At 36.5% G+C, this 26,813-nt stretch overlaps 1 protein-coding gene and 1 pseudogene across 1 annotated transcript; both read left to right on the top strand.

Moving 5' to 3' along the window:
* The first annotated feature begins 316 nt into the window (after positions 1 to 316).
* On the top strand, positions 317 to 22,798 carry LOC108681867. The gene is made up of 27 exons (XM_018170942.2): positions 317 to 508; positions 1,203 to 1,358; positions 1,765 to 1,827; positions 2,284 to 2,450; positions 4,717 to 4,879; positions 5,519 to 5,716; positions 6,064 to 6,249; positions 6,427 to 6,644; positions 6,965 to 7,067; positions 7,936 to 8,046; positions 8,608 to 8,730; positions 9,029 to 9,158; positions 9,823 to 9,926; positions 12,228 to 12,422; positions 12,864 to 12,992; positions 13,659 to 13,744; positions 14,370 to 14,485; positions 15,715 to 15,914; positions 16,375 to 16,549; positions 17,148 to 17,314; positions 17,525 to 17,668; positions 18,391 to 18,546; positions 18,770 to 18,921; positions 19,094 to 19,241; positions 20,665 to 20,871; positions 21,290 to 21,451; positions 22,254 to 22,798. The coding sequence occupies exons 1-27, from the start codon at positions 323 to 325 to the stop codon at positions 22,485 to 22,487; spliced, it is 4,179 nt and encodes a 1,392-aa protein (XP_018026431.1). The 5' UTR covers positions 317 to 322; the 3' UTR covers positions 22,488 to 22,798.
* Positions 22,799 to 24,194: 1,396 nt separating this feature from the next.
* On the top strand, positions 24,195 to 25,469 carry LOC125177624 (annotated as a pseudogene).
* Positions 25,470 to 26,813: the final 1,344 nt, after the last annotated feature.

The following is a 26,813-nucleotide window of genomic DNA, read 5'->3' as shown; positions in this document are numbered from 1 at the left end:
AAAGTCGAATATTTTTGAACTTCAAGCTTCAGCGCCGACATTTCTGTACTAAATATAAACAGTTACCCTTTCATATGATTTGGAGAGAATAGTATTCAGATGTAAAGAAAATATCAGACAAAATCATTGCGTTTTTCATACTTATATTAAGTAACAATTTGATGCGTTAAATTCTAAAAAATTAATACATATCATGAAGCAAAAATTTATAATTTAGCTCTGATGCGAATGAAATCTTGTCTGACTTTTTTTTTAATTTTACACTTGGTGACTGCAATTTCGTAAGATTTTTTGTACGTGAAAATCGCCACTTCAGCACACGATGGGCAGCAGCTGCAACCTGGGAGAAGATCAGTGCGAGAACCTGTACTCCCGCAGCAGCAACGGCATTTTCTACATCAGGGGCGACCGCAGCGGCATGCGGCTCGAGAAAGCCAAAGTCAGGGGAGCCATCGTCGTCAGTCCCTTCGGTTATGAGACTGAACATTTGCAGACCGTCACCTGGCAGGTGCGAGAAAAGCAATAATGAATGTCAATTGATACGCATCAATGCAAATTGATACGCATAAATTAAGCTTGTGATGCATAAATTTCAATTGATACGCATGAATGTCAATTGATACCCATGAATGTCAATTGATACGCATAAATGTCAATTGATACGCATGCGTGCACACAAGGAATTCTTCGATCAGCCGTGATATTTCCAGAGCGTAACAAATAATTGTTATTTCGAGCCCATGTAAACGCCAATATGCAGAGCAATTTGATAGAATGATCTTTAATACGAACGTGATTGAACAAAAGATTTATAAATGCATATCCTCAAATCGAATAATTACGAGAAATCGGGCAGCTTCCAGAAACTTGATGCTATTTGAACGACATTTATACGAAAGTTCCCCAAGAAAAATTCAGATTAATTGAGACACGACCTCATATTCATCTTTAAATTTGAGCCCTCATGTAAGTTCCTAACGATATTTTACACACGATTAATGAAAGGTTCTGCACCCCTGACCTCAGCTTATATTAAACGAAAATTTATTGGACATTTATTTTTATTAAACTCTTGTATTATTAAGAAGTTACCTTTCGCTTTTTATAAAAATATAATTTTTATCCATCTCTCTACATTATCTCAGATGAATATCAATTATTATCAACATTTTGTACCTTACACCGTGTTTTAAATGTAACAGAAATTGGCGCTGGTTTCTGTGGAGGCTCTACCATCGACTCCACAAGACTGTTCGCGCAGGACTTGTGTTGAAGACACACAAATGACGTACACCCTCACCGTCCCATACACAGAAGACTATGTCTCTGCCTACAAGTGGGCACGACCTGGCAGCATGGTACGCTACACTATCTCCTATATTAATATAATATAATAATAATATAACACTATGTTATTTATGACAATAATACTTGTACAATAATATTTTACAGGAATAATTAGGCAAGGTTATTGAAAAGCTCCTTAGAATATAACTTATTATAATAATATTAAAATGAAGACATATCAGCTTTAAATTAGTCTCATTTAAATTAGTCTCAACCATCGCTTGCAGCCTGGTGAGTTATCATGCCCATTTCTTGCAGTTCATGTTCGAAATTTTTATTTTCCCCGCAGCTGGCATTTCATTTCAAGTTTAAATAACTGAGATGAAAAAGGTGAGGATGCTGTGACGTAAGACGATGATAACAATAGTTCATTTTTGAAAAATTTATTTTTCAAAATACACATTTTTACCTTCACAGAAAAAGACAATACAGGAAATAACTGGAGCCTCCGTGGATGCTGCTGGTCAAAAGAAGAATGAGGTATGTGCAAAAGGCCCCATTTTTTCCGAATACTGAGAGAAGAATTAGTTTTAGAATGTATGATACTCAGCAGATTATACAAAACCTTCTGTCCGAAAATACAGAGGGTGTACACAATTTATTTCAAATCATTCTAAAACTAATTGGGCAAAAGTGATATTATTGACCCAGAGCTTGAAGTGCGGCTCTATAGGGCAACTATTAGGCTCGGTATGACTCGGCCAGCTCAACCCTCGTCATAAAGTCAATATTTGGCTGATAATCGGAAAAATAACCAAACCAAGAATAACTCTAACTAGCGAGTGGAGTATCCACCAAGCTTGATGGCAGTGCGCTAAGGACTTTTTTGAGAGCCCATTTGCCATAATGTTCCTTTTAATGCTACAATATTATTAAAATGATGGACCATATTGCTCCTTAAATGTTTTTAATGATCATTATTACCGAAATCTCTAGCAACGAGTAGCTGGTCTCATCCACGAAGTCGCAGCGGCAATGGCTACAGGAAGACTCGAGGCGACTGCACGGGCGACCTTGCTTCTCAATTACGCCACGTATCTCATGTACGGCTTCACAGCCGATGAACTACTCAACGTAATGGCATTGATCCCACCAGCAGAATTGTGAGTCAATAATAGGAAGTGTTTGAAGATTATTTATAAAACAATAAGTTCCTTATATTTTGTCTTGTTTACGAACAATACAATTTTAAATAAATTACAGTGTCTATTGTTGACGTCGAAGATACATCAGAAGAGCATGTAGGGATTTAAGGTGTTAAAATTTTAGAGGTTGACTTTCACGACATAATTTCGGTTTTGACCTGATGGATGGTAAACATCAATTAAATATCTGGATCGCTTCATTTTTACAACACTTCTCTTTAACTTCACTTCTTGTTTGTCTGGTTGTCTGTCTGCTACAAATCTTGTAATCGAAATTTAATACACTTCTACTTATCCTATCGTTCTGAAATTTTGCACACTTGCGTAATGTTGGAGACAATGCATGAATCAAATGACAAAATAAATAACTTTGAGAATAAAAAAATTTTTAATAAAAAAATGAAAAAATAATTTTGTCAGCTACAAATCTTATGATTGATATTTAACACACTTTTACCCGTCCAATTGATATGAAATTTTGCACACTTGCGTATTGGAGACAATGCATGAATCAAATGACATAATAAATAATTTTAAGAAAAAAATTTCAATATTAAAAAAACGGAAAAAATAATTTTGTCACCTACAAATCTTATAACTGATATTTGACAAACTTTTACCTGTCCAATTGATCTGAAATTTTGCACACCTGTTAGTAGTCGGAGGCAATCATGAATCAATTGACAGAATAAATAATTTTGAAAAAGAAATTTATATATTACAAATTGACAAATTAATTTTTTTAATATACGAAAATGAAATAAGAAATTCATTGTTCATCTCTAACATTGTTGACACTGGATTCTTTAGAAGTGTTGTCTTTAAAAAGTAATTTTTATATGTATATTATTTATATTCGAAACAAGAAAATCTTGGAATCTAAGTCTCGAGTAGTGATAAAAATCGTGACAAAAATATATAATTTTGTTGAAAATCCCGGAAAGTACAGATATGACTCGAGATATCGCGGACAAAACAGGCGCTTCAGAATTTCCCGAAATTTAAAATCATAATGAGGCGGAATTTATCGAAGCGTAAATAGGCAGAACGAGACGTAAAAGTTAATCCTTAACGGGAAATTCATATGATGTATTTTTTAGCGCTGTTTCTCATTTATGAAAAAAAGGCGCCATTGTGCTAGTCATGTCCGTCCGTGACTCGCTCGTCATGTCCGTCCGTGACTTCACGTTTTCGTCGACGAGAAAATGCGCTCTCTGTCACTCACTGTTATATATTATTTCAACTGTTACATTGATCTGGCAGTCACGCTAGCGATGTATTATCATCAATGCCTCTCTTACATGTTCAAAAAAGTCGCAAAATACAGCAAATTTTTGTACATATACGGGATATTTTTCAATGCATTTTGAGTTGAGTTTTACATGTACCTCTAAGCATTTACATACAAAATTTTGGAAAAAACAATCATAATAATTATTATTTAATAACCACTGTGTATTTTGTGACAAAAAATATTTTGCCCTTCAAACATCATCAAGTCTGCCATATTAACATTATTGCCTAATTGTTGGGAAATGTCGCCAAGTCTGCCCAACGCGCATTAATATATAATGCAGGTTTCAACTTGTTAATCATTTATGAGCGAGCTCGCAATTTCTTGTTTTGTCTCGAATTGTTTTCGCAAGTCATATTTTATAACTGTCTTTCAACGTTTCATAACCTCAGGGATAAAATTTTCAAATTGTGCAACGGAATTATTGAATTCATAACTTGTCGCGAGATAACAATAAGACGAGACGCACAGGTTGACCATCAGTGTTCTTGATAAATATAAGTTTCTTTTTACGTCATTAATGTTACACTTTGCCAAGAAATATCGTGGTGATGAAAAGTATTCAATCTCGATTGCCTCATGTAGACACAGGCCACTCAAGTTCAATCTCATGTATTAGCTAAACAATAATTAATAAGAACTAAGCAAATATATCTTTGACATTGGTTACCAACTAAAATTATTTCTCTCATTCCTATAAAAGTTTTATTCTAGTGTTATAATTAATCATTGACACGGAATTTTTTTGCTGTGATCGACTTAAAAGTGCTTATTGGAGAATTCTTTGGGCTAACATCTGCCGGAAACACTAGACGAGAACTTCAAATTTAGATTTCATTTTGGTTTCACATCTAAAAATAATATTATTGCATCAGAACTCACTTATAATAATTGACTTTATCTGAGGTGAATGAAGTAATTTTTGTGCAGTGATTTGTTCTACGGTGTAATCGGTGAACTTGGCACCCAGCCTGCGGTGACGCTCTTCTTGCAGGCGTTGAAGGACAACCGCGTGTCAGCCTTCAGACAAGTCGTCTTCTCGGGCTCCCTCAACAGCAACCTCAAGTCGACCAATGCTCTCAAACCTGTCATGGTCAGCTAAAATACGGCATATTATTGACTATTGTAGGGCTTCATATACCGAAAATTAATTATATGTTCCAGCTCCCTCAACAACAACAACCTCAAGTCGACCAATGCTCTCAAACCTGTCATGGTCAGCTAAAATACGGCATATTATTGACTATTGTAGGGTTTCAAATACGGAAATTTAATTATACGTTCCAGCTTAGAGGTATAGAAAGTTGCGTAGCAAATTTTTAAGCTAACAGATCGCAATTAAATATTTTTCATTGGGAGTCGGATAACTATCATGGTTGAATGAAGCAAATAGCGTATTTTTTCTTTGCATGCAGGTTCTGTAATATTAGATTGGTCATTTACGAAATGGATTAGCAAAATTAAATTTTTAAGACTTTTTATTCATGCTCGTTTCTTTACTCCTTCTATTATTTTTGTGAAATTATTTTGTTGTTTTAAATCAGATGTACCTAACTCAATTCCATTCCTGAGATTTGAAAGGGTCATTGGAATTCTGCACGCCATTCTCCCTGGACAGTTTTGAATATAACATTTATTTTATGGGAAGTTTGTGCTAATGCGTTGCGCATTGTTAGACATATTCCATATAACCACATACGAAAATGTGCAAATTGTTTTCTCGTCCTCCCAGGATTATGTTCTCAGCCAGAACATTGACGCCAAGCCATTCTCGACATCTCAATCGCTGTTGAACCTCGCCTCGTTGGTGCAACGTCTTTGCCTTGGGACGAGCGGTCGCAACGACTCCTTCACTTACTTCGCCAAACAGCAGTGCCGCCGAGATCAGATCCTCGAGATATTACAAAGAACCCTCATTGACAGACTCTCGGTACTAACTCAATGCTATACGATAGTAATATAATAGTAAAGCTCTATAACCAATTTACGTAACACGCATTCTAATTCATATTAGTTATTCATTTTTACCATTTCTGCCAACAATACTTTTAGGGCATTAGCAAAATTAAAGCTGTCATCTCGGGGTTTTGGAAATATTTCTGAGTTACCACTCACCAGTGCTCCGTTTCAAATTCATGTTACTTCTACAGTATGCCCAGTTAATCACTCCACTCATGGGCTTCATTTCTCAGTTAGATGTGGTCAGTTGATTAAGTCACCAACATTCATAAATTGAACTTGCTTAACAATGATAATAACGATCGTAATTACTTACAGAATTCCACCAAGTTCTGGAAGCAAATGGTTTACGTGAAAGCTCTGGTCAACCTGAAGACGGTTGAGTCGACCAACGCCCTGCTGCCGTACGCCCTCGGCAGGAGGCAGTGCGACACTCAAGTTCGAGCTTTGGCCCTCGAGGCCCTGGCGAGCTGGAACGCCCCGAGTGGCCGACATCAGACGAAGGTAATCAGTAATAAATGTTTCTTAAAAGCAGTAGCGAGTGACCCTTTTTGATAATGATAGGACCAGTATCTAGAAACCATTGGTTGCAGTGATTTGCTGTCATGAGAAGAACTCAGTTATTTCAGAGCAGTCATGAAAGTCTGCTGACTTCACTACTAGATTGACAATTTGTTTCAGATCTCTTTGATATTATTGGACATCTTCGAAAACCCTGCCGAACATCCGACCCTGAGGGCGCGTGCATTAGCTTTCCTCTCCTCGTGGCCTCTAACGTCGGCAGCTTGGACTCGCCTGGCGCTGGCCACAAAAATGTCTGGCCTGAAAGATCTTTCTGCACTCACCTACTCACTTATCAAGACTACTTCTGAATACCAGCATCCCGAGGCCATTAGGATGTGAGTGACGTATGAAAACTAGCAATTTAATTATTTATACTGATTGATAACACCTAAACATATTATATGTTTCATTGTGAGCTGTGAATTCTTTGTAGTGGAAGGTTCCTCTATATTTTCTAATTCCCGCAACTTTGCAGGTAACATGCCGAAAGGGATTTAAAAAAATATACTCCAAATGATTCCTGCACATGATTCAGGCTTGATGTTGTCTATAAAAAAATTTCTCGACAATGCCTAACCTTGATCGCAGGCTAGGTTTTAAATAAAGAAATCGCCAGGGCACATTAAAATTTTGTGTAACGTAAGTGAATTCACAGGCGTCAGCTTGCGCAGCACGCGCTCTCGCTTGCGAAGCCTAGCAGCGCGGCTGAACGTTACTCGGGCTTCAAGTCTTGGTACCGCTACTGCTTCTCTTCTCAGGTACGGCCGATTTAAAATTGAACTAAAATTATAAATTTAAACTTTGCAAATGAGAGTAAAAACAGCGAGTTTATACTTTGTGGACTAAAAAGAACGATTTACATATATAAACACTTGAATTAAACCACACTAAGCACCTGGCACTGAAGCAACGGTGTATAAAAATTCGTTCGGCGAAACTAAGTTAACGTCAACGTTGATTAAAGGCCATTTGTTTGTTGTGTGATATCTCCATCACCTGTATCATCAATATTATGATAATTCACCAGCTCATTACTCTGTACATGAGCGGATTATAACTAGAGTGACAGATTCTAAAAACCGAATTTTAGAACTTTTACTTAAAGTTCCCATTATTTTTTCTCCTATACTTGAGTCTTTATGCAATTAATGTATTTTTTGTATCATATCGATGCAACATATGAGAGTTAAACATATGAGAGTTAGTAAGACGATCTTCGAGAAAATTAATTTTTTGTTTCAAAATATCGCTCACTCATTTTGAATTGGCAAAAAAGTTGTTAAAATAAAATTTGCGCCTGCATATTTTTTGGGGCAATAATTGGTGGGCATTGGCAAGGATTAAAAGCAATGTATTTCGGAAAACTTTTTGCCCGCATTTGTCTTACTTCATAAAAATTAAGAACCGCTCGGTTCAAAGAAATATTATTTTTAAATGAATGCAATGTATGTATTATTCCCAAGTTTTGAGTATCATTATCAGTGTTATGTAACATTTCCCCGTGTTCAATAATTAAGTAGGGGTTAATTCATTAAAAACCTGTTTTCTGATTTAAATAGATTGAAAGTATACAAAGTTTTCATGTCTTTCTCGGAGAGAAATGGAATAAATTTAATTTTTGCTCAGTTTGGAAGCCTGGACTACCAGATGGGCATCAAAGACCCCGCTTCTCCCCTGCCAGCAGAGTTTTCTGCCTACGTCAGGAAAACTTTAGGAGGCGCGGTGTTCCATCGCAAGGTAAACTGTCGATAACTTCGCGAGAACGACCAAGTTTCATTGCTTTGGTTTCTATCATCACGATCGTTTATTCTTTGGCATTTTTCCGTCGCCTATACAGATAAGGTCCATTTCATTGATAGTATGGAGGATTTCAATCAAAGATTCTGTATTCGTTATTTTCGGCTTCGAGTTAAAAATATCCGTTTCGTAGACGTTTTATTTTCACAGCACGTCCGTGCTACGTCTTCAATGGGACTTGAATCTCCGGTGGCCATACAAATAGTAACAGAAAACTATCGTGCATGATATGGTTTAACCAGTCAGCATGTTTTTGCTTTTTCAATCTCATGGTTCTTTTCATTGATAATTTGGACGGCAAGTTCTTAGTGTATTTAGCTGGTATTGTAATTAATTGTACATTGCTGAATATTTTCTAAACTTTTTCAAGTGACACATGGTGATATTTTTGTGAATTGTTTCATAATATAACTTACATCCTTAATACGTGTCTTGTTAATTAGTATAACCTGACATCTCTGTTAAATAGGAACGTTTGTTTAATATTTATTGTCTTAAAAGTTGGACATCTCAATTTCCAACGACAACGGGAACTTGATGGAGATTATCAGCAAGCTGCTGTACAACGTAGCCCCCGCGAGCAGCAATGCGCAAATCTCAACCAATTTCATGAAGATGCTCCGTGTAAGTGCCTCTATAAATATATTATCTAGAAGTTCAATAGCACAATAGCTCACTTGATTACGAACTGTATTTTCAAGCCTTATTAGTAGCCCTCAAATACCTAAATTCATATCAAGTAACGAACAATCCGCCAAAGCACACGGCAAAGATAACAATAAAATATTTTTCCTTTCAAGTAAATAGAGTAGCCGAAGACGACGGAAAAATATTTTGACGGTAAATTTTGTGTTCAAATACGATCTCCGACTTGATTTATTTTTTTACGCTGCAAATAAAAATGTGGCCCTGTTGCCATCAGTCGAACCTGGTCATCAGCGAGAAGGTTCGGGCGGCAATAGTGGGCTTGGTGAGCTTCAACCCTCTGAAGGACGTTGAGATCTTCCTGCCTCTCGAGCACGAGTTCTTTGCTGACCTCGTGAAGTCTGTGTGTGAGTCAACAGATATATTTTATATTAAACTTTTTTGCATATTAAACTTTTGGCGCATTATTAATCATTCCGTTACTGCGCTATCTCTAAATTCTCTTATTCAATCTCATTTCGGCTCATTGCAAACTTGTTAATTTTTTTTTTTTTTTTTTTTTTTTAAAGGCCTCCCACACTCACCATTCCAACAAAAAAAAAGGGCAATTATTAACAATGCAAGTTAATAATAAGGCCTGTGAAGCTTAGATCAATTAAATCCTGCTTAGCAGATGATCAGTAAATAGTTTTACAATTTTAATTTATACTAGTGGACTCTGAGGTAAATTTTTTTGCTTGAAGGTGCAAGGTAACATTTCTTCATAATAATAGATGCGAATGCAATTGAAATTGACAGCGTAGAATAACATGAATAGAAGCATCATATTTATCATATTTGCACAGAAGCACATTACATAGAATTTGTGAAGGAATTCATGTAATGAGTAAAGGAATTCATTGGAAGGAATGTGAAGGGAGTTGTGAAGGAATTCATTTCAGTTCATGCTGATTAATAGCATTATTATTTTGCACATCAAATCCTAATTGTTATCAAAAACCATCAAAATATTTAGATTTTACTTACCAATTTTCCTCTGTTTTGCATAATTCCGTTTCATTTTTATGTCAGGGGGCTCCGGCAATAGCCTCTCCGGGCCTAGCACCCTGTATGTCAACCCTGATGATTATACGTTCACAACAGTGAATGATATTGGACTGCCGGTCATCACTAATGTGAGTACATCTTTGCTCTTGTTATAGAATTGAAATGTTGAGCTTTGTGTTGCAATGCCCAAGAATTGAGTTAATTATTAAGGGCTCATTAATTACCATATTAACTGAAAAGAGACAATCAAAATTGAAATTGAAATTTTGAAAAATATTCAAGGGAATACTGAGAGAAAAGACAAATCCAATCATCCAAATATTAGATATTCCCACACGAGAAAAATCCGATTCATTCGATATTAGTGACGAGTCGTTCCAAGCCATCATTTCTATGCACCATGTACAATTGGATCCGACATATAAAACTGCCATGACAATTTCAATCTTTATATAACTTCTAAATTGAGTAAATCGGTCGCAGATGCAGTCATTTTCATACGTCAATGTTAACATATTGGAAAGTCGAAGAAGAAGCTTTATCCTGTACTATTTTTATATCAATCAATGAATGCCAGCTAATGTTGAGCAGGTGGCGAAGCCAACAATTTACCACTTCACAGGCACCTTGGCTTTCTCCAGAAATGCATCCAAGCAAACTTTCGAACTGGAAACTAGAGCATTCGCGGAATCGTGAGTAAATCTGGATTAATATTTATTCTCGTGTAATGTGCTTAATTCAGGCGTTAATGCAGCCAGAAAAAGTACGGAAGAGTTCATAAGAACAAGAATTCATAAGAAGAACTATACACCTTTTCTTATTGCCTCACAATCCATCCTAATTCAGATGCTGTCCTTATAGCCTTCGCGTGCATGAGGTTTGATTAGTGTGATGTAATTGATTAATTAATGGAGCATGGAAAAAGTTTCAGAGTATCCGCAATTAATTTATTAGTCCAAGTTCCAAATATTTCGTAAATAATTATATACGAGTTTGATCCTGGCGCGAATCCAAGGTCTGCACACTCGAGACAGATAATGTTTCATAAATCAATGTCCTTAAACACCCAAATAAAAATTGAGAGTGGAGCACCTATGTTTTTATGGTGGCTATCGGCGGACCCCATAGGTGGAGCTTATATGATTTATACAGTGAATTGAGGGTGGCGTGCACCACTTATCCCACACCTATAACCTGCCAATGGCCACCACACCCGTAAAGCTCTTCGTACATCAATACATACCCATTGGCACCGGTGGCGCATCAATGAGCCACCAGTGGCCACCTTTAAAATGAATTCAATACAAAATTTTCCTTTAGTTTCAAATCCGATGCTTCTGCATTTACTGATATTGCATCACCCAATCACCATTCTAAGTCCTTAGTTTCAAATCCGATGCTTCTGCATTTACTGATATTGCATCACCCAATCACCTTTCTAAGTGCTACGTATGCAAATCTACCATGGCAGTACAAGTAACAATGTCAGACATGTAGCAGGAACATATAATCAGAGTACCATACACATACCTCGTGAGAAATCGCCTTGAAGAAGTCCCTGCCTGCAGGATTCGAACTCCGGTCTCCCACACGCGAAGCAGAGCCTCTACCGTTGAGCCATCGGAGAGGCCACGGCAGTCGAGTAATTTTAAAAGATTTAACTGAAGTATTGCAAATATTAATTTCATCAAATGATTCTTCCATACTTCGGCCATGCGTCCGAAGTTATGTCAAGAGAATTAAAAGTTTTGTTTATGAAATACTTCCCGGACATTAATCTTCGTATCTTACTGGTGAATAATTTCAAAATAGGTTCGTTTTTTAGGTACAAAGATATTCTTCCTCCTCATATGCGATCGTCCCTAGTTTATAAATTTAGTTGTGCACGGTGTGCATCTGCGTATGTCGGAATGACGGCACGCAACTTTTACACTCGGGTCGCTGAGCATAGAGGTAGGAGTTATAGGACTGGGCAGTTACTATCGCGCCGTCCTCATTCGGCTGTGCGCACTCACGCCGAACAGTGCAACGTTCCAGTGTCCGACACAGACTTTAAGGTTTTAGCTTATAGTTCTGGTGCTTCCGATCTGCGTATTTTGGAATCCTTGTATATTTTTAAAGAGAAGCCTAGTTTAAATGCTGCCTATAGTTCTTATCCATTAGAAATTGTGAATAGATTGGTACTTACTTTATTATTCTGCCCTTTGTCTGTAAAATTTAGGTTTTTAACTTCTGTTTGTGTTTTTTTTATTAACTCCAAACTAATTTTCTGCATTTATCTATGTTCTAAATTTATCGAACTGACGATGGAGCTGGTCTCCGAAACGTTTTCAAAAGAGATATGCTAAATTTTTGTGGTGTTTTCTTCGCTTTTAAATTTCTAGTTCTTTCTACATATAATCTGTTGAGTGTGACTGATATGTGTGCAGTTGCGTGTCTACATTGAGCGCAATCGTCGAGACAATGGCCCCGTGGTCCAGAAGTATGGTGGCTGCTGGAGTCTCTCACACCACCGGCGCACTGCAACCTTACTCCCCCAAACTGGTCTACAGAGCTACTGTACTGCAGACAAAGACCACAACGCTGCTTTAGAAATCACTCTCACTCCGAAATACGAAACGAGTGTAAATATAAAAACTCTTAGATTTTTATATGATTCTTGTGACTAGTTTATGGAATGAAACATATTGAATAGCAAGAAACACAACATGAATCTTAATCCTGCTTAAATCAGGGTTATGTATAAAAGTGAAAGAGTACCTTGGTAGACACGTCTTTCTGAATTTTTATGAGTTTTTGTCCGTGTTTACTTGAAGAGGGGAATATTTTTCTATTCCTGGGGTGATTTAATTGTTTATTCAACGTTAAATCGAAGTATTTTGAGGTTTTGTACGAAATTTCCTAGCAAAAATTTTACTTTACTCCTATTTTAGGTGTAAACAATAGAATGATTGGTAACTGAATTAAAACTTTTTAAACTTCGTTCAACAATAATATAATATGATTGACTAGTTATACATCTTTACAATTTTCAACACTATACTTTACTTTACTTTACTTCACAGGCTGTTGTATTCATAAAGACGACCCAGCCCTACACCCTCCTACGGGACACTGCGCCCGCCGATGTATCTCGAGTCCTCCAGAATATGGCATCTGTTGAGCCCGGTCCCCAATCACACACCAAGTACAAGGTTAGTTATTTTACTCGATTTAATTTTTTCTGCATTTAAATACTTATCTCGAACTAACTTTTTACTCGATTTAATTTTTTACTCGATTTGATTCATTTACCCGATTTAACTTTTTACTCGATTTAAGTTTTTGCTCGATTTGATTAATTTACCCGATCTACCTCCTTACTCGATTTAATTTTTTAATCGATTCAATCATTTTACTCGATTTAATTAAATAAAAACCTGATCTTTTGTGTAATTGCGTTTATGCAAACAGTTCAAATAAAAGTACATTATGTATAGGAGGAAAGATTTATCAGCAACAATATTCTCAGCAATTCATGTCAATGACTGAAAAATTGTGTAATTGTCCAGCAAAGCACTTTTTAAAGATCGACAGCATCAACTCTATATCCATCTCGTGGAGTAGATCACGATGAAGTTTCTCATGCTTCGGGAAAAATCGATTTATTTGTGTCTGAAAACACGTACACAGATTAAAATAAAATTTATTTAACTATTGTAGTGTACGAAGCCGCATTTTGTGATACCTTTGAATAAACATGAGCTCGATTGAATTTAATGGACAGTGCTCTAAAAGTCATCATCACGAATTCGGAATTTCTCGATTATTAATTATGCGATTAATTATAAAAAATTATAATCAGAAATTTTTCCCGGCAGAATGAATGGATCTTGCCTTTAAATTTTGATGCCAAATACGAAGGGGACATCCCGCTGTCTCTGGAATTGGATTCCTTCTTTGACAAGTAAGATAATACAACTTGAATATAATAATTAATTATTTTTACTCGATATATGACGGTAACGTGGAAATAATATTAATATATACTGCTAGGATGGAATTTTTTCTTCTGACTTGCAATTTGTCTTCACAAATACATTTGTATATTTTCCCCAAATCCATAAGTTTAAATGAGAGCATATAAGTCAGCTTGTTAATTTAAAACATCGAACAGTGCATTCATTTGAATTATTCGGGAGAGTCTACCGCAAGAAAATCATTTATTTCGCTCTGGTATGAATTGTGACAAAATTGTACCGAAGTGTTCAATGCACGAATGCGTGACTGAGGCAGTTTTTTAACAACTCGTCAGGCCAATCACCAACAAATGTATCGATTAGTCATACGAAGTGAAATGAAGAAGATCTATAATAAATTATAACAAGGTTTCCACGAAAATTCGAAAGGAAATGTTGAATATTAACGTTACTAAAATCCTTCTTCCTTGAATATTTAGTTTTGAAAATGTAAATTAAACTGGAACGACGAGAATTCTTAAATCATTGCAAGACATGAACTATTTCTGCTAGGAATGATAACTGCTTCAATAAAATCTTGAGGCTCAATCGTTACTGGAATTTCTTCACCAGGAAAACGTCTTGGTTGGATAAATGGCTGCTGGCTCCTTCGTTGCACGCCTTCACCTTCTCCGTCGTGCACAAGTTCAACCCTACCAACGCTCGTGTCGTCCTCAGATACAGTCTAGGTTAGTAATTTGTTCTTATTTCATACATCACTTAATTGGAATATTTCCGAGAGAATTAAAGTTTAACGCATAATTGCATTACTTCATTGGGATATTTCTGAGGGAATTAAAGTTTAACGCATAATTGCATTACTTCATTGGGATATTTCAGTTTAACGCATAATTGCATTACTTCATTGGGATATTTCCGAGAGAATTAAAGTTTAACGCATAATTGCATTACTTCATTGGGATATTTCCGAGGGTATTAAAGTTTAACGCATAATTGCATTACTTCATTGGGATATTTCCGAGAGAATTAAAGTTTAACGCATAATTTCATTACTTCATTTGGATATTTCTGAGAGAATTAAAGTTTAACGCATAATTTCATTACTTCATTGGGATATTTCTGCGAGAGAATTAAATTTTAACGCATAATTACATCACTTCATTGGGATATTTCCGAGAGAATTAAATTTTAACGCATAATTTCATTACTTCATTTGGATATTTCTGAGGGAATTAAAGTTTAAGGCATAATTGTCAATGGTAAGTTTGAATTGGGAGTTATCACATAGTTATCGTAGTTGCAGTGCGTTAAGAGAGATCATGGTTAAAATTCTCATGTTACAGACATGTTTTTGAAAGAATCTTCAAGTTTTTCCGGGTTTTTATGTCTACATCGTTAAGCAACGTTCAGGCAATAACGATATTTCTGTGGGGCGAAATCACCATTTTATAATTAAAATTTTGCCGCACCACTATTTCATCACAACAAATTTATAAAGGAACATTTCAAGGCCATTTCAGACGATGAAACTGCTACTATTGGCGAGTACTGAAAATTACTGTCGTTAGTTGACCGTGCAAATTTAAGCTTAAAAAATGTAAAGAGCCTAAACCGCATTATTATATCGAACAAATATTCAATTATTCAAGATTAATCTTGCAAATTAATACCCTACATTTAATGTTTATGTATGTATCACCTGAAATTAATGGTCATGTTGCTAATACGCCTCTTAATTAAGCCGACTAAATACGTATGTATCAACTGAAATTAATGGTCATGTTGCGAATACGCCTCTTAATTAAGCCGACTAAATACGTATGTATCAACAGAAATTAATGATCATGTTGCGAATAGGCCTATTAATTAAGCAGACTAAATACGTATGTATCAACAGAAATTAATGGTCATGTTGCGAATACGCCTCTTAATTAAGCAGACTAAATATTTTCCACAGGCCATTTGGAACGAGCGCCCGACGCCGGTCGCTTCGTCTCTAAGTACGGACAAGACACCTTCGAGGACTACGAGCTGTGCGGCCACGAGAGCTCAGACATCGTGCAGCAGTTCACTGGAGATCAGGCGCAAGACGAGGACCTGTGGAGTCAGCAGTCTGGAGGTGTCGACATCGAGCAGTCAGCTTTCAATGAAATTCAGGTAAAGCAATAGCTGTCTATTCTATAGGTCCAACTTACTGTGCTGTACCGTTACCAACAATTTAGAAGTTGTTGGGCTTAATGAAATTCAGGTAAAGCAACAGCTGTCTATTCTATAGGTCCAACTTACTGTACTGTACCGTTAAGAACGATTTAGAAGTTGTTGGGCTATTTATAGTCATCGTTGTTTTCACCCTCGTAAAATAAGAATTATTTTCCTTTACTATTTTATATTTTTAATATAATTGTAAATTATCGATTTTTACTGCTTCTATAATTCTCGTGTAATACGACGAGAGATTAATTACTCGATTAGAAATTTGTTACCGCAGAATGGATCTCATCGCAGGTACATGAGCGACTGAGGAACAATCATCTGTCTCAGCAGAATGTGTCCTCATTTCTCCCGGTCATGAGCTTTATTCCGTATTCTAGGGACTGAAATAAAAATTCCTCCTCAGACGTTCGGGTCATTCGGCCAGGAGGAGGAGCAACAGCAGTCAAAAGCTCCGCAGAAATTAACGATCCTCGACTCGACTGAAGTGGAACTGACCCGCCCGACTCAGCAGTTTGGGAGCGTGTCGGAGCCGCAACTCATGTCGTTCTTACGCAATCTTCGCAGGAACGCCGGTTGGAGTGAGTGCAATCGATGATATGTGTAATCGTATGATTTTATTTCTTGACTTTCGTGGACAAGCGCAGGTGCTTAATTGCATACATGGAGGTCATTGAGATGGATTAATAAATTTGCAAAACTGTTCAAAATTCGCTAATCTTTGGCTCCATTCATTTTTTTCTGATGAGGTGCGTCACGTATTTTCAGCACAGATTACAAAGATTGTGTTAATTAATTAATCCCATTAATTCCCCTTTGTGGAATTAATACGATAAATTTATTTTTTGTCTTAATGAACTGTACATCATACCGCGATGTTTGATAATATGTACCTTTATTTATTTCAAATTTAATTCGATACGATGTGTAGTAATCCTATCTAAGTATAGGCGCCACTATTGATTTCAAATTGAAATAATTTAAAATTAATTTTAAATTTCAGATTATAGGTGCAATTATTAATTTCGATATGATAGCCCGATGTCTTACCCATGGAAGTACGAGTGCCCTAATTGATTTCAAGCTGATTTCTATTCGATATATGCTTATCTCATTCACTTGAGTTAAAATACTTATTATTATCATACTTACTTATACTAAGCATTTTGTTGGGATCAGAGTACCAAATAGCTGGCCAAAGCATCCGTGGCGAGGTATGGCGCAACAATCAGCAGACCGCGAGCTTCGAGGCTGTCTTGGCCACCACAACTTGTTATGGACTGCACGACCAAAAGTCTACCAAGATTGCGGCGGTCTTCGACGTTACTGGAGTGCCTTGCGCCAGGGTCAGCCTATAATTTTTATTTTAAATAACTACTGTTATATGTTTTTGCTCTGGTCTTCAGCACTGGTGATGCATGTTTTGAATTGCCCTTTGATCCGGCGCGAGCGAAATAGATATCTATCTAAAGCTCTAGTAAACATTTTACTACTAATAATTACCATTCTTGCAGAATACAGTATCCGTGTTCATGTCAATATTATTTTTGCCACAGTCTTGTTTCGAGGGGGATTTAACGCTTCCCAAGCTAAACGACCTCGACACAATTGACGTCATTTTCGCAAAGAACCTCACCAGATCCGAGCAGTTCAGTGTGTATCAAGGGGACCGCTGCGAGACGCTTTTCTCATCAGCCTCGGTGAGAATTGACATTAGTGTCATGAAAACTTATTTGTTTTTCGGCGAATTTATTGCAAATTCTCATCGACTAATTTGAAACACAAGGAATTCGTAATTTCCGTATTAGAATATTTCAGTAACTATCGATTATATAAGCAGCCTGGATAAAATCTACAAGCAAACTGCTGATTGCATTACGAAAAACTACCAACAAATGAGTGCAATTCCAATTTCAGAATTTTAACTAGTAAAGGGGTTTGGTGCAAACATTTTCTAATAACCCGGTTAAGTTTATCAAGAAAGTGACGTTATCTACGTAAATTTTTTGCCGTGAGAATTTTAGATTAAGAAATATTTTAGATAATTACATTAAGTGTTCTGTATCATATCTGTTATAAGAGCAATTGTTGTGATGTCCCAATAGCTTTCGTTTTTTATACAAGTTGGTAAGCTTGGTTTGGACCCACTGACGGCTGAGAATTTTGAGATTATACGTTCTTTTTTACCGTGTTATGGTGTCTTTTAGATTTCAAACATTAACTGATGCAGAAATAGATTTATTTCCTCTAGACTCTAGAGGGAACACACTTTATTTAACAATAATTATCATCGACAATTTTAACTTTTCCTCAATCATTAGAGTGTAAAATTCCTCATATAAATCACACTCTGGTACCTAGTTCCATAATAAATTACTGGTCTATTTATAAACTTACTTCTGAACATCGCCTCCGCGCACAGCTCAAGTATTCACTCACTGAAGTGGGCAAGGCCAGCCTGAAACAGAAATTGGAGGAAAAAAGCAAGTTTCACTGGGGCAAGAAAACCGACGCTGTACGAGAGTTCCACAAAATAGCGGAGTACAACGAAGTGACTAGGACCCTCAATGTAAATGACGTGAGTGTTTTGTCTCGTGGATAAGCTTCCATTTTTTGATGTTTCTTCAACAGAATATTCAAGAAAACTTACAGTACATACGCCTAAAAATTTCCTGAATAAATTTTATTTATACTTGATATTAAGTTATAAATATTTCGTTTGAGGATCGAACTGTAACGTGTAAATATGTATTTTTAATCACAGTATTCCGATTTCTTGTCAACCTAATTTCCAATCATAGGTGAGCAAACTGCCTTGCCGAAACAGCTTCCTCGGATTCACTTACAAGACTCTCTTCAATGAAATCTTCTTGAAAAGAATTATGCACGAGCCTCCTATTGACGATTGTTTTGCAGAGGAAAGCGTGAAGAAAATACAGTCTTCCGTCTTCCGGTATTTCTTAGCCAAAAATTTCATGCTGCAAATATTTAGTTTCAATAATTTACCGTATCCAAAATATGTTTATATGTTCATGCTCATGTTATAAGTCAAACCTAAATTTACGATAATTCTAGATTATAACAATTTTCATTCCTAACTACAAGACATCTTTTTTGTTGTTCAGTGACGAACAGAACAGGTGGTTCTTGACTCGTAACGGTCAGAAAATTTTGGATGGAGTCCAACTCCCTGAAATTGTCCAGAACTCCGCAAAAATTGGCCTTATGTCGGATTACATTCCCGGAGACTACTGCACCATCCAGTCTGATTCTGTGAGTCAGAATATTCTGAGGGATAACATAACGTGATAATAGTATTTAAGATACACATTTTTATGATAAGCACCGGATTTTGCGTATGTTCTTAATCATGGCGGGAGTATATCGAAAAACCAAAATGACGATATCGAAGTGAAATTTGCGAAGCATCAATCCCGTCACACTAAGAGAAATTGGTGGGTCAGTATGACCCACTTAGACCAACGGCGTCAAAACAGCAATGTATTTTTTGACTCACTTGCCCAATTATGGGTCATGCTGACCTATTACTGGTCTCTTAAATTTCAGGTATGACTCACTCGTGGCTTTAAATCGCTCTGACTCCACAAGTCATACCTGAAGTTTATACGGTCTGTATTAGGTCAGTATGACCCACAAATGGAGCAAGTGAGTCAAAAAAGTGCATCGTTATTTGGACGCGGTTGAATCATCTAAGTGGGTCATCAAAACCCACCTATTTCTCTCAGTGTGCAGTGATGGTGTTTATGATGGTATTTACGAAAAATTCATGACTCTGATGATTGAAAGCTTGGAGACAATATTTTCGCTGATTTTATCAGTTCACTATTTTATTCACAGAATAAAAGATCCAATACTGTATTATATAATTACCTATGGTAATAATATCAACAATTACACAAGCCATGCAATATCCACTTGATGTAAGCGACTACTGTAATCCTGATCCACAACTACTTTCATCTCAATTCCTATTGACTCTTCTAACCACATTCAGCGGATTGAAATCTTTAACAGAAGCTTTTGACTGCACCTCTTACATTACAAATTCAAGTCAATCAATTTAATCCCTAAGCGCGGTTCCGCCCTCTAATCAGAACGCACATATATGTATAATATTATAGTACATTATTTTATTTCCGGCACCTTCGGCAATTTTCAACGTGGGCTGCGAGAAGCTGACTTGATCTCCATTAGAGCTTGGCTGTTTTAAGGAATTCAGTATGTTGTTTTATTCTCAATAAGCTTCGCAAATTTTTTATTTGTTTCTCCTCTTAAAATTTTTTTTTTGCAATTTTATTTATTATGTCTTGTAATGTTATAAAAATTCATGCCACTCAACGGATATGCAAGAATGAATCGGGGCGAACTTCGGTTATAATATCCACAAAGGAATATTTAAACGCCGTGCATCAATTATAGATGAAAACCAAAGAGATTATTATGTATGAAAACGAAGCAGTAAAAACATCAGCGATGTTGTCAATCGTGCGAAAACAGAGAAAGATTATTTGATCACATCACTAAGTTTTACTTCAGCGATTAATTAGCAAGAGGAGATTTAAAGTACATTGATATTATCAACAACCTCGAAGCTCAATATTTCAGAAATTGGAGGCGCCTACTAATAAAATAGTGCCTAGCAAAAGATCGTCGCCCAATAATCTTTGACTTGCAGATCACGACTTACGACGGCCTCCACGTGAACACGAGCCGCTCAATTTCCTTGGACAGCTGCTCGTCGCTCGCCACGACGTTGTGCGAGCACGGTAACCACGATGACTTCGGCATCGCCGTGCAGCGCTTTGGCTTCAACGAAGTCGCGGTCATCATTGCAAGTGAACGTCAAGATTTCTCTCTCGCCTTCGTCAACGGAGAGGTTATGGTGAGAGCTTCACAAATTGCTTCTAATTTGTAATGATGTAGGCAGCAAAGTACACAGATGTTAAAGTTCGATCATATAAAATATTGTATTAAAAACTATGGTAGTCAAGCTTTACGATATGTACAAACTTTTTCAGCTCATGTGATTTATTAGACATGTCTAAATAATCCAGATTCGGGAGATTCCTGAAAAATTAATCCGAAATGTTATCCGATTTTTAAATCTGTTAACAAATTTTGCCATCCATTAAAAGATGTAATACAGAAGGGATAACGCTGCTTACATTCCGTATATTTATATAAATATCGTGTTTTTTTTTCGTCGCTTTTATGCTCAATTTCCTAATTTCTTATGCTTGATCACGCAATGGTCTATGCCGCACAAAATAATACAAAATTATTCCCTTTACCTCGCTCAGATAAACGACCAGAAATGGGATGAGCGAGAATACTTTAAGGAGCTCAAGGGGCAGGGCCGGAGCAACGTGATCGGGTTCTTGTACAGACGCCGCGGCTTCTACAAAGTGGAGCTGCACGGCCTTGTTGACGTCATTTATATGGAAACGAGCGTCTACATTAAGGTGAAGCTTGGGCTTGTAGTTTATTAAATGACCGTAGCGTCAATGGCCTTACATTATCCAATACATGGATTTTTAATGGAAGTATTAAAATCTTAATCGAGAAGTGTAAAATTTAGGCCCCTTTTTGGTCAGCATCCTGCTGATGGAAATCGATTTTTTAATGCATTCGTTCAGAATACTTTTTTAATGAATCTGATAAGTGTATAAATAAGGGAGCGCCTGAAGTCAACCTTCCACCAGTATTACATTGCTTAAGAGTTTGAAAGAATAGCAGATCATTTATTGAACTTTTTGTAGTGAAGATCTCTCGTTTTAACAACATTCCAGTGCATCCAGTGTGGATTGCCCCCTGCCTGGGAGTTAATATCCAATTAATTTACTGTGATCTTATCTAATGTATTTACTTATTAGTTACCTACAGCAAGCTTCCTTGGCAGTGGTTGAGATTTAACTATCGATTACTTATTATATTTTGCAGGCGTGGGATGACTTCATTAAAATTTTAGTTTGATCATATGTTTGCTCTCTGCATTTTTCATGTTTATAATAAAACATTTGACGATCACATCCACTAGCCTACAAAATTTTACAAACTGAATCTGTTCATCCTGATAGCAATTCAATCAAATGCAAATATCCTGTTTATTTATTTTAATTTGGCAGCTTTTCCTATTACGTCATTTCTTCACTAGCGAGTCGATCAAATGCAAATTGTAACTCATTTTATACACGATTTCTCACGTCATTTTACTGCTCATCCGTTACTGCCTAACTTACTAATCATCGAACTTACTTTGCTCAGGCCGCTGACCGCTTCCGAGGCTACTTGTGTGGACTGTGCGGGGACCTCAACATGGAGCCTTCGAATGACATGAAGACGCCTGAAGGCTGCCTTCTTACCAACCCTGACCTCTTCGTTTCCTCGTGGAAACCTTCGTATGGGTTCCAGTGTTCCTCTGAACGTCATGTTGATACTGCGACATGCATCAAAGAAGGACCTCTTCCACTCGACTACTATGCGCAGTATCAGCTGTGAAAATTACAAAGTTCGATCCATTAGCTATCAAGGCCCATGCATATCTCAACACCCGCCTCTCCATTTGACTTTCTTCTTGGCAATCACTATATAATGGCAATAATTTTTGTATCAAGGTTATCTTTTGTATCTAATATAGGCAAGATCCTTTGCATTGATCTGTAGCATTAACATAACCCTTGAAAGTTTATCCACAATTTACTGTATTTTCCAAAATCATGAAATTCAACCTAGAGGTTAATGTGGTCAGTGAAGAAAGCAACTGCACAAATTTGCTCTAAAAAACTAATGTGTTTCATAAATTTTCATTGAATGTTTCATTAAGTTTTCATTGAATGTATTCATTAAATTTTCATTGAATTTATTCATTAAATTTTCATTGAAACACACAGTGCGATTCGTTTTTACAACCCATCTAAACAGCGAATTATTGGTTTCGCTCGTGTTAATTATATGATTGAGTTTTAATGGTCCATTTCTCTCTTTTAACGGTTTCATTTCTTATCCAGAATATATCCATCGTCACGTTTACCTGCTCTCTCTCCGGCTTGAAGTTAAATGCGATTATTGAATATTTGTCCGGGATTTTTTAAGTAAAAATTCATGATTTTCTTTGCACACAACGCATGTGTTTTTATAAAAAAAATTCTAAGTTGTTAACTATCGTATTTTCAGTTCATAAATTTGCGCACATAATATACGCTATATAATGTTTGTTTGCAGTTGGACAATGTTGTTATATTGTTGTTCTAATCACACTTGTTCCATCTAATATTAATATTGCCAAACAAGTTGATTACTCATTTTCTAACCCAAACATGGAATTGTGGAAACATCTTTTCCTCGAACACGAAGGACTGATTTATGCTAACGAAATGTTTCTATTATCAAAAAGATTGAAAAACTTGAAATCATGCGTTAGTCCTAGATAAAAAGTAACTGCAGACATGTTTTGCTGTAAGGCTTGCATACTGTAAAACAGGTATAATCTTGCGTACTTTCAGTATACCTATAAGAGCTTAGGCGGTACAACATTCATGGAATACGAAGGTATTCCTTAAGATTACTTTAATGAAAGAGTTCAAGGAACCCAGCCCGTTAACGTTTAGATGAAAATGTCGTATAAATAAAAATATTTTCTTGCTGCCAACCGATCGCGAAACAGCGCTCAGCGTATTAAAGATTTGTTTGAGTCAGGTCAATATGTCAGGTGCTTGTTTGATTAGGTGTCAGAATTGCGTCAGTCACTCTTTTTGATGTGATATTTATGACTTTTTTAAAGAAGTTGGCTCTGTTTCTCAGAACGCCCCTTCCTATTTAATACGAAATCATGAAAAGAAAATTGTGTAACAAAATTAGATAATTCATGCTATATAGTTATCTAATTATAACAAAGTAAGTAGAAAATAATGGTTTTCATGTTCATGTTGTGTATATGCCTGATTTAATAAGTAATGTACGCCACTTACCATGCTCCGATAAGATTCCAAACACTTCACGTCAAGCACTGTTGCTACGAGTAATTCTTCTAATATTACCGTGGACATTGTGGGCGATCTTTAGCTCGTTTTATCGGACATATCTATTTAACAACTGATACATTGCAGAGGGGCAACGACATGATATGTCTGAATGAATGATACAGCCTTCGAGCTTATCGTCATTCCGTATCCAAGAAGCTGCTGCAAAGACGTGTGTTGTTTTGTTGTCCAAGACGAAGGTTAAGAGATGAAGTGCCTGGTGGTGATAGTTCTCTGCAGCAGCGTGTGTGCTTGGCCTAGCGACTTAAGTGAAGATGACGGTAAACTATGTTGATTAAATTCCCAAGGGAACAACTGCGTTAGAATTAACTGACTGCTAGTGATGGGTAAACAACTAAATTTGTTGCAAAAACATCCCAAATTGACGACATTTCAATAACGGGGACTTTTCTCTTCCTCCTCCTAACTAAAACTTTCATTATTGTAAAATATATTCAAGAAATCGGATACGTTCTAAATAAAATAAAAAACTTTACTACTGTGTAGACAATATTAAAAAGATTATTTTAACGTAGTTTAATTATTGGTTTGGATCCTTAATCTCGAGAATGTTTCTTATATTATTTTCATCCTGACAGTCCATAATTAACGTGAGGTTGTTTATATTTATTGTCAGGTCCAAGCTTTGCCCAGAGGCAACAAGACAGCAATCGTCTTCTGTACAAAGTTGATGATGCCCTTCAGTTTGCTGAGCTGAAAGAAGCGGCGGATAATTTCGATCCAGAAGCTGACCTTTCATCTTACAGCGATGGCGGAAAAGCTGTTAAGCATCTTCTCACAGAACTAAGGGACCATCGCTTACTTAAGAAACACCACTGGTTCTCCCTGTTCAACAAACGTCAGTGGGCGAAGCCCTCATTCTCTTCGACGTTTTTATGCATTGAAAAACGTGGCTAACAATCATAAACAATGCAGCTTTTTTCCGTGAAAGAATGAACAAAGGAGAGTTTGTATATGCAATCTATGCAGCACTTGTTCATACAGACCTTGGACGAGGTATCGTTCTGCCGCCTTTGTATGAAGTAACTCCTTACCTATTTGCTAATTCTGAAGTTATTCGAAAATCTTACACAACCCAAATGACACAAACACCTGGTAAGTTTCATATGGAGTTCACAGGGAGCAAGAAAAATGCCGAACAAAGAGTGGCTTACTTTGGAGAAGACATTGGACTCAATACTCATCACGTGACAAGGCATTTGGACTTCCCATTCTGGCGAGATGATATATATGTATGGTTATCACCTTGACCGGAAAGGCGAACTATTTTTTCTGGGCTCATCATCAGTTAACTGTTCGCTTTGATATTGAACGTTTATCCAACCATCTGAACTTTGTCGACGAGTTGTACTGGGACAAACCTATCAGAGAGGGTTTCGCTGCTCACACAGCTTACAGGTATGGAGGCGAATTTCCCGCTCGCCCCGATGATGTTGAATAATTTTGTTCAAACAAAGCATGTTTTTCTTTTCTGAAAACAAAGTATAACACATTTTGTGAAGTTTCCTATTATGCAATGAGCGCTCGCACCAATATCTATTTAGCATTTATTCTTCGCAAGCCTCTTTTTCAATTAGTATTTAATTTTAAAATGTATTCAAAATATAATATAAAATTCGCACAACGACAGCTGCTTGCATATGTGCAGATTATTTCCCAGATTTAAATATTATTCTAATATTTAATGCCATGCCAGCAATTGGTGCTGCAAAGATGTCGCGAACTTGTAAGCGATTAACAATTGTTCGGTGGGGAATATTACATCAGAATAATGCAGCATCGTGAGACTGGGCCTTGGAGTGGTTGACATATAATCAATAACTGAATTTAATCCTAAAAAATTCCCACAAGCGCTTGCTGAACTATATATACCTATTAAGTTTTCACGGAAATAAAGTTAAAATATCAACTACTTGACGCTGCTGGTATACTTACTCAAATCAATTTATAAATTAATTCGTCAAATTTCTCTTAACAGGACATTTAACAACTTATTGACTTGCGTTATTACGTCAGGACTTGTTTAAGAGTTAAGTTTTTGGCCCGCGTCTCTTTGTCTCTGCACATGGACAGTGTCTAATCTGGAATATTGAGTAGAATTTTTCAAAATGTGCGGCATAAAAAGATAGTTTCACTGGCGATTTTTCAAAATCATGGGCCCAAATGCGCCATTCGTCCAAAATTTCACTATAGCAATTAGGCAAAGCCAATCTGGATTATATGAGGATAAACTTTCCTAAATTTTCAGGTAAAAACTATTATTTCATGGGTGATTTTCAAAAATTGCAGGTAAAAATAGATAATTTTTCACTAAATAAATTGGGAGAGCGCCATAGGAACTGGTGAAATTGGCCAGATTCACAGGAATTTTTGTCAAGATCATGAGGACTTTTGCCTTTTACTCTACTCTCTAGCGGCAAACCAGAGATTTTTTAGAATCGGTTTAAATTAAATTTTAATTTACTCATCTACTAAGATTTAAACCAATTTCTTATGTATGATAATGCTGGTGCAGGTGGCGGACAGTGGTACTATCCCTGATATTTTACTGGTCTACTCATAGGACTCAAAAATGAACCTGAGGTATGTAGTCTAAAAAGTCTCTACTTTCACAAATTCACACTATAATTACTATTCAACTGGGTTTTTGAATGGCTCTTGCCTCATTTTTTTGCAGAAATTGAGAAAAAATTATGCACTTTTGCTTTGTATTTTTGAAAATCATCCATGAAATGATCATTTCTACCTGCAATTTTTAAAAAAAATTTACCTAATATACCGCACT

This window comes from Hyalella azteca, unplaced genomic scaffold (assembly GCF_000764305.2).
Source record: "Hyalella azteca isolate HAZT.00-mixed unplaced genomic scaffold, Hazt_2.0.2 contig3653, whole genome shotgun sequence".
Taxonomy (NCBI): domain Eukaryota; kingdom Metazoa; phylum Arthropoda; class Malacostraca; order Amphipoda; family Hyalellidae; genus Hyalella; species Hyalella azteca.
Note: the sequence above shows the minus strand (reverse complement) of the source record. Positions and strands in the feature narration are given on the sequence as shown.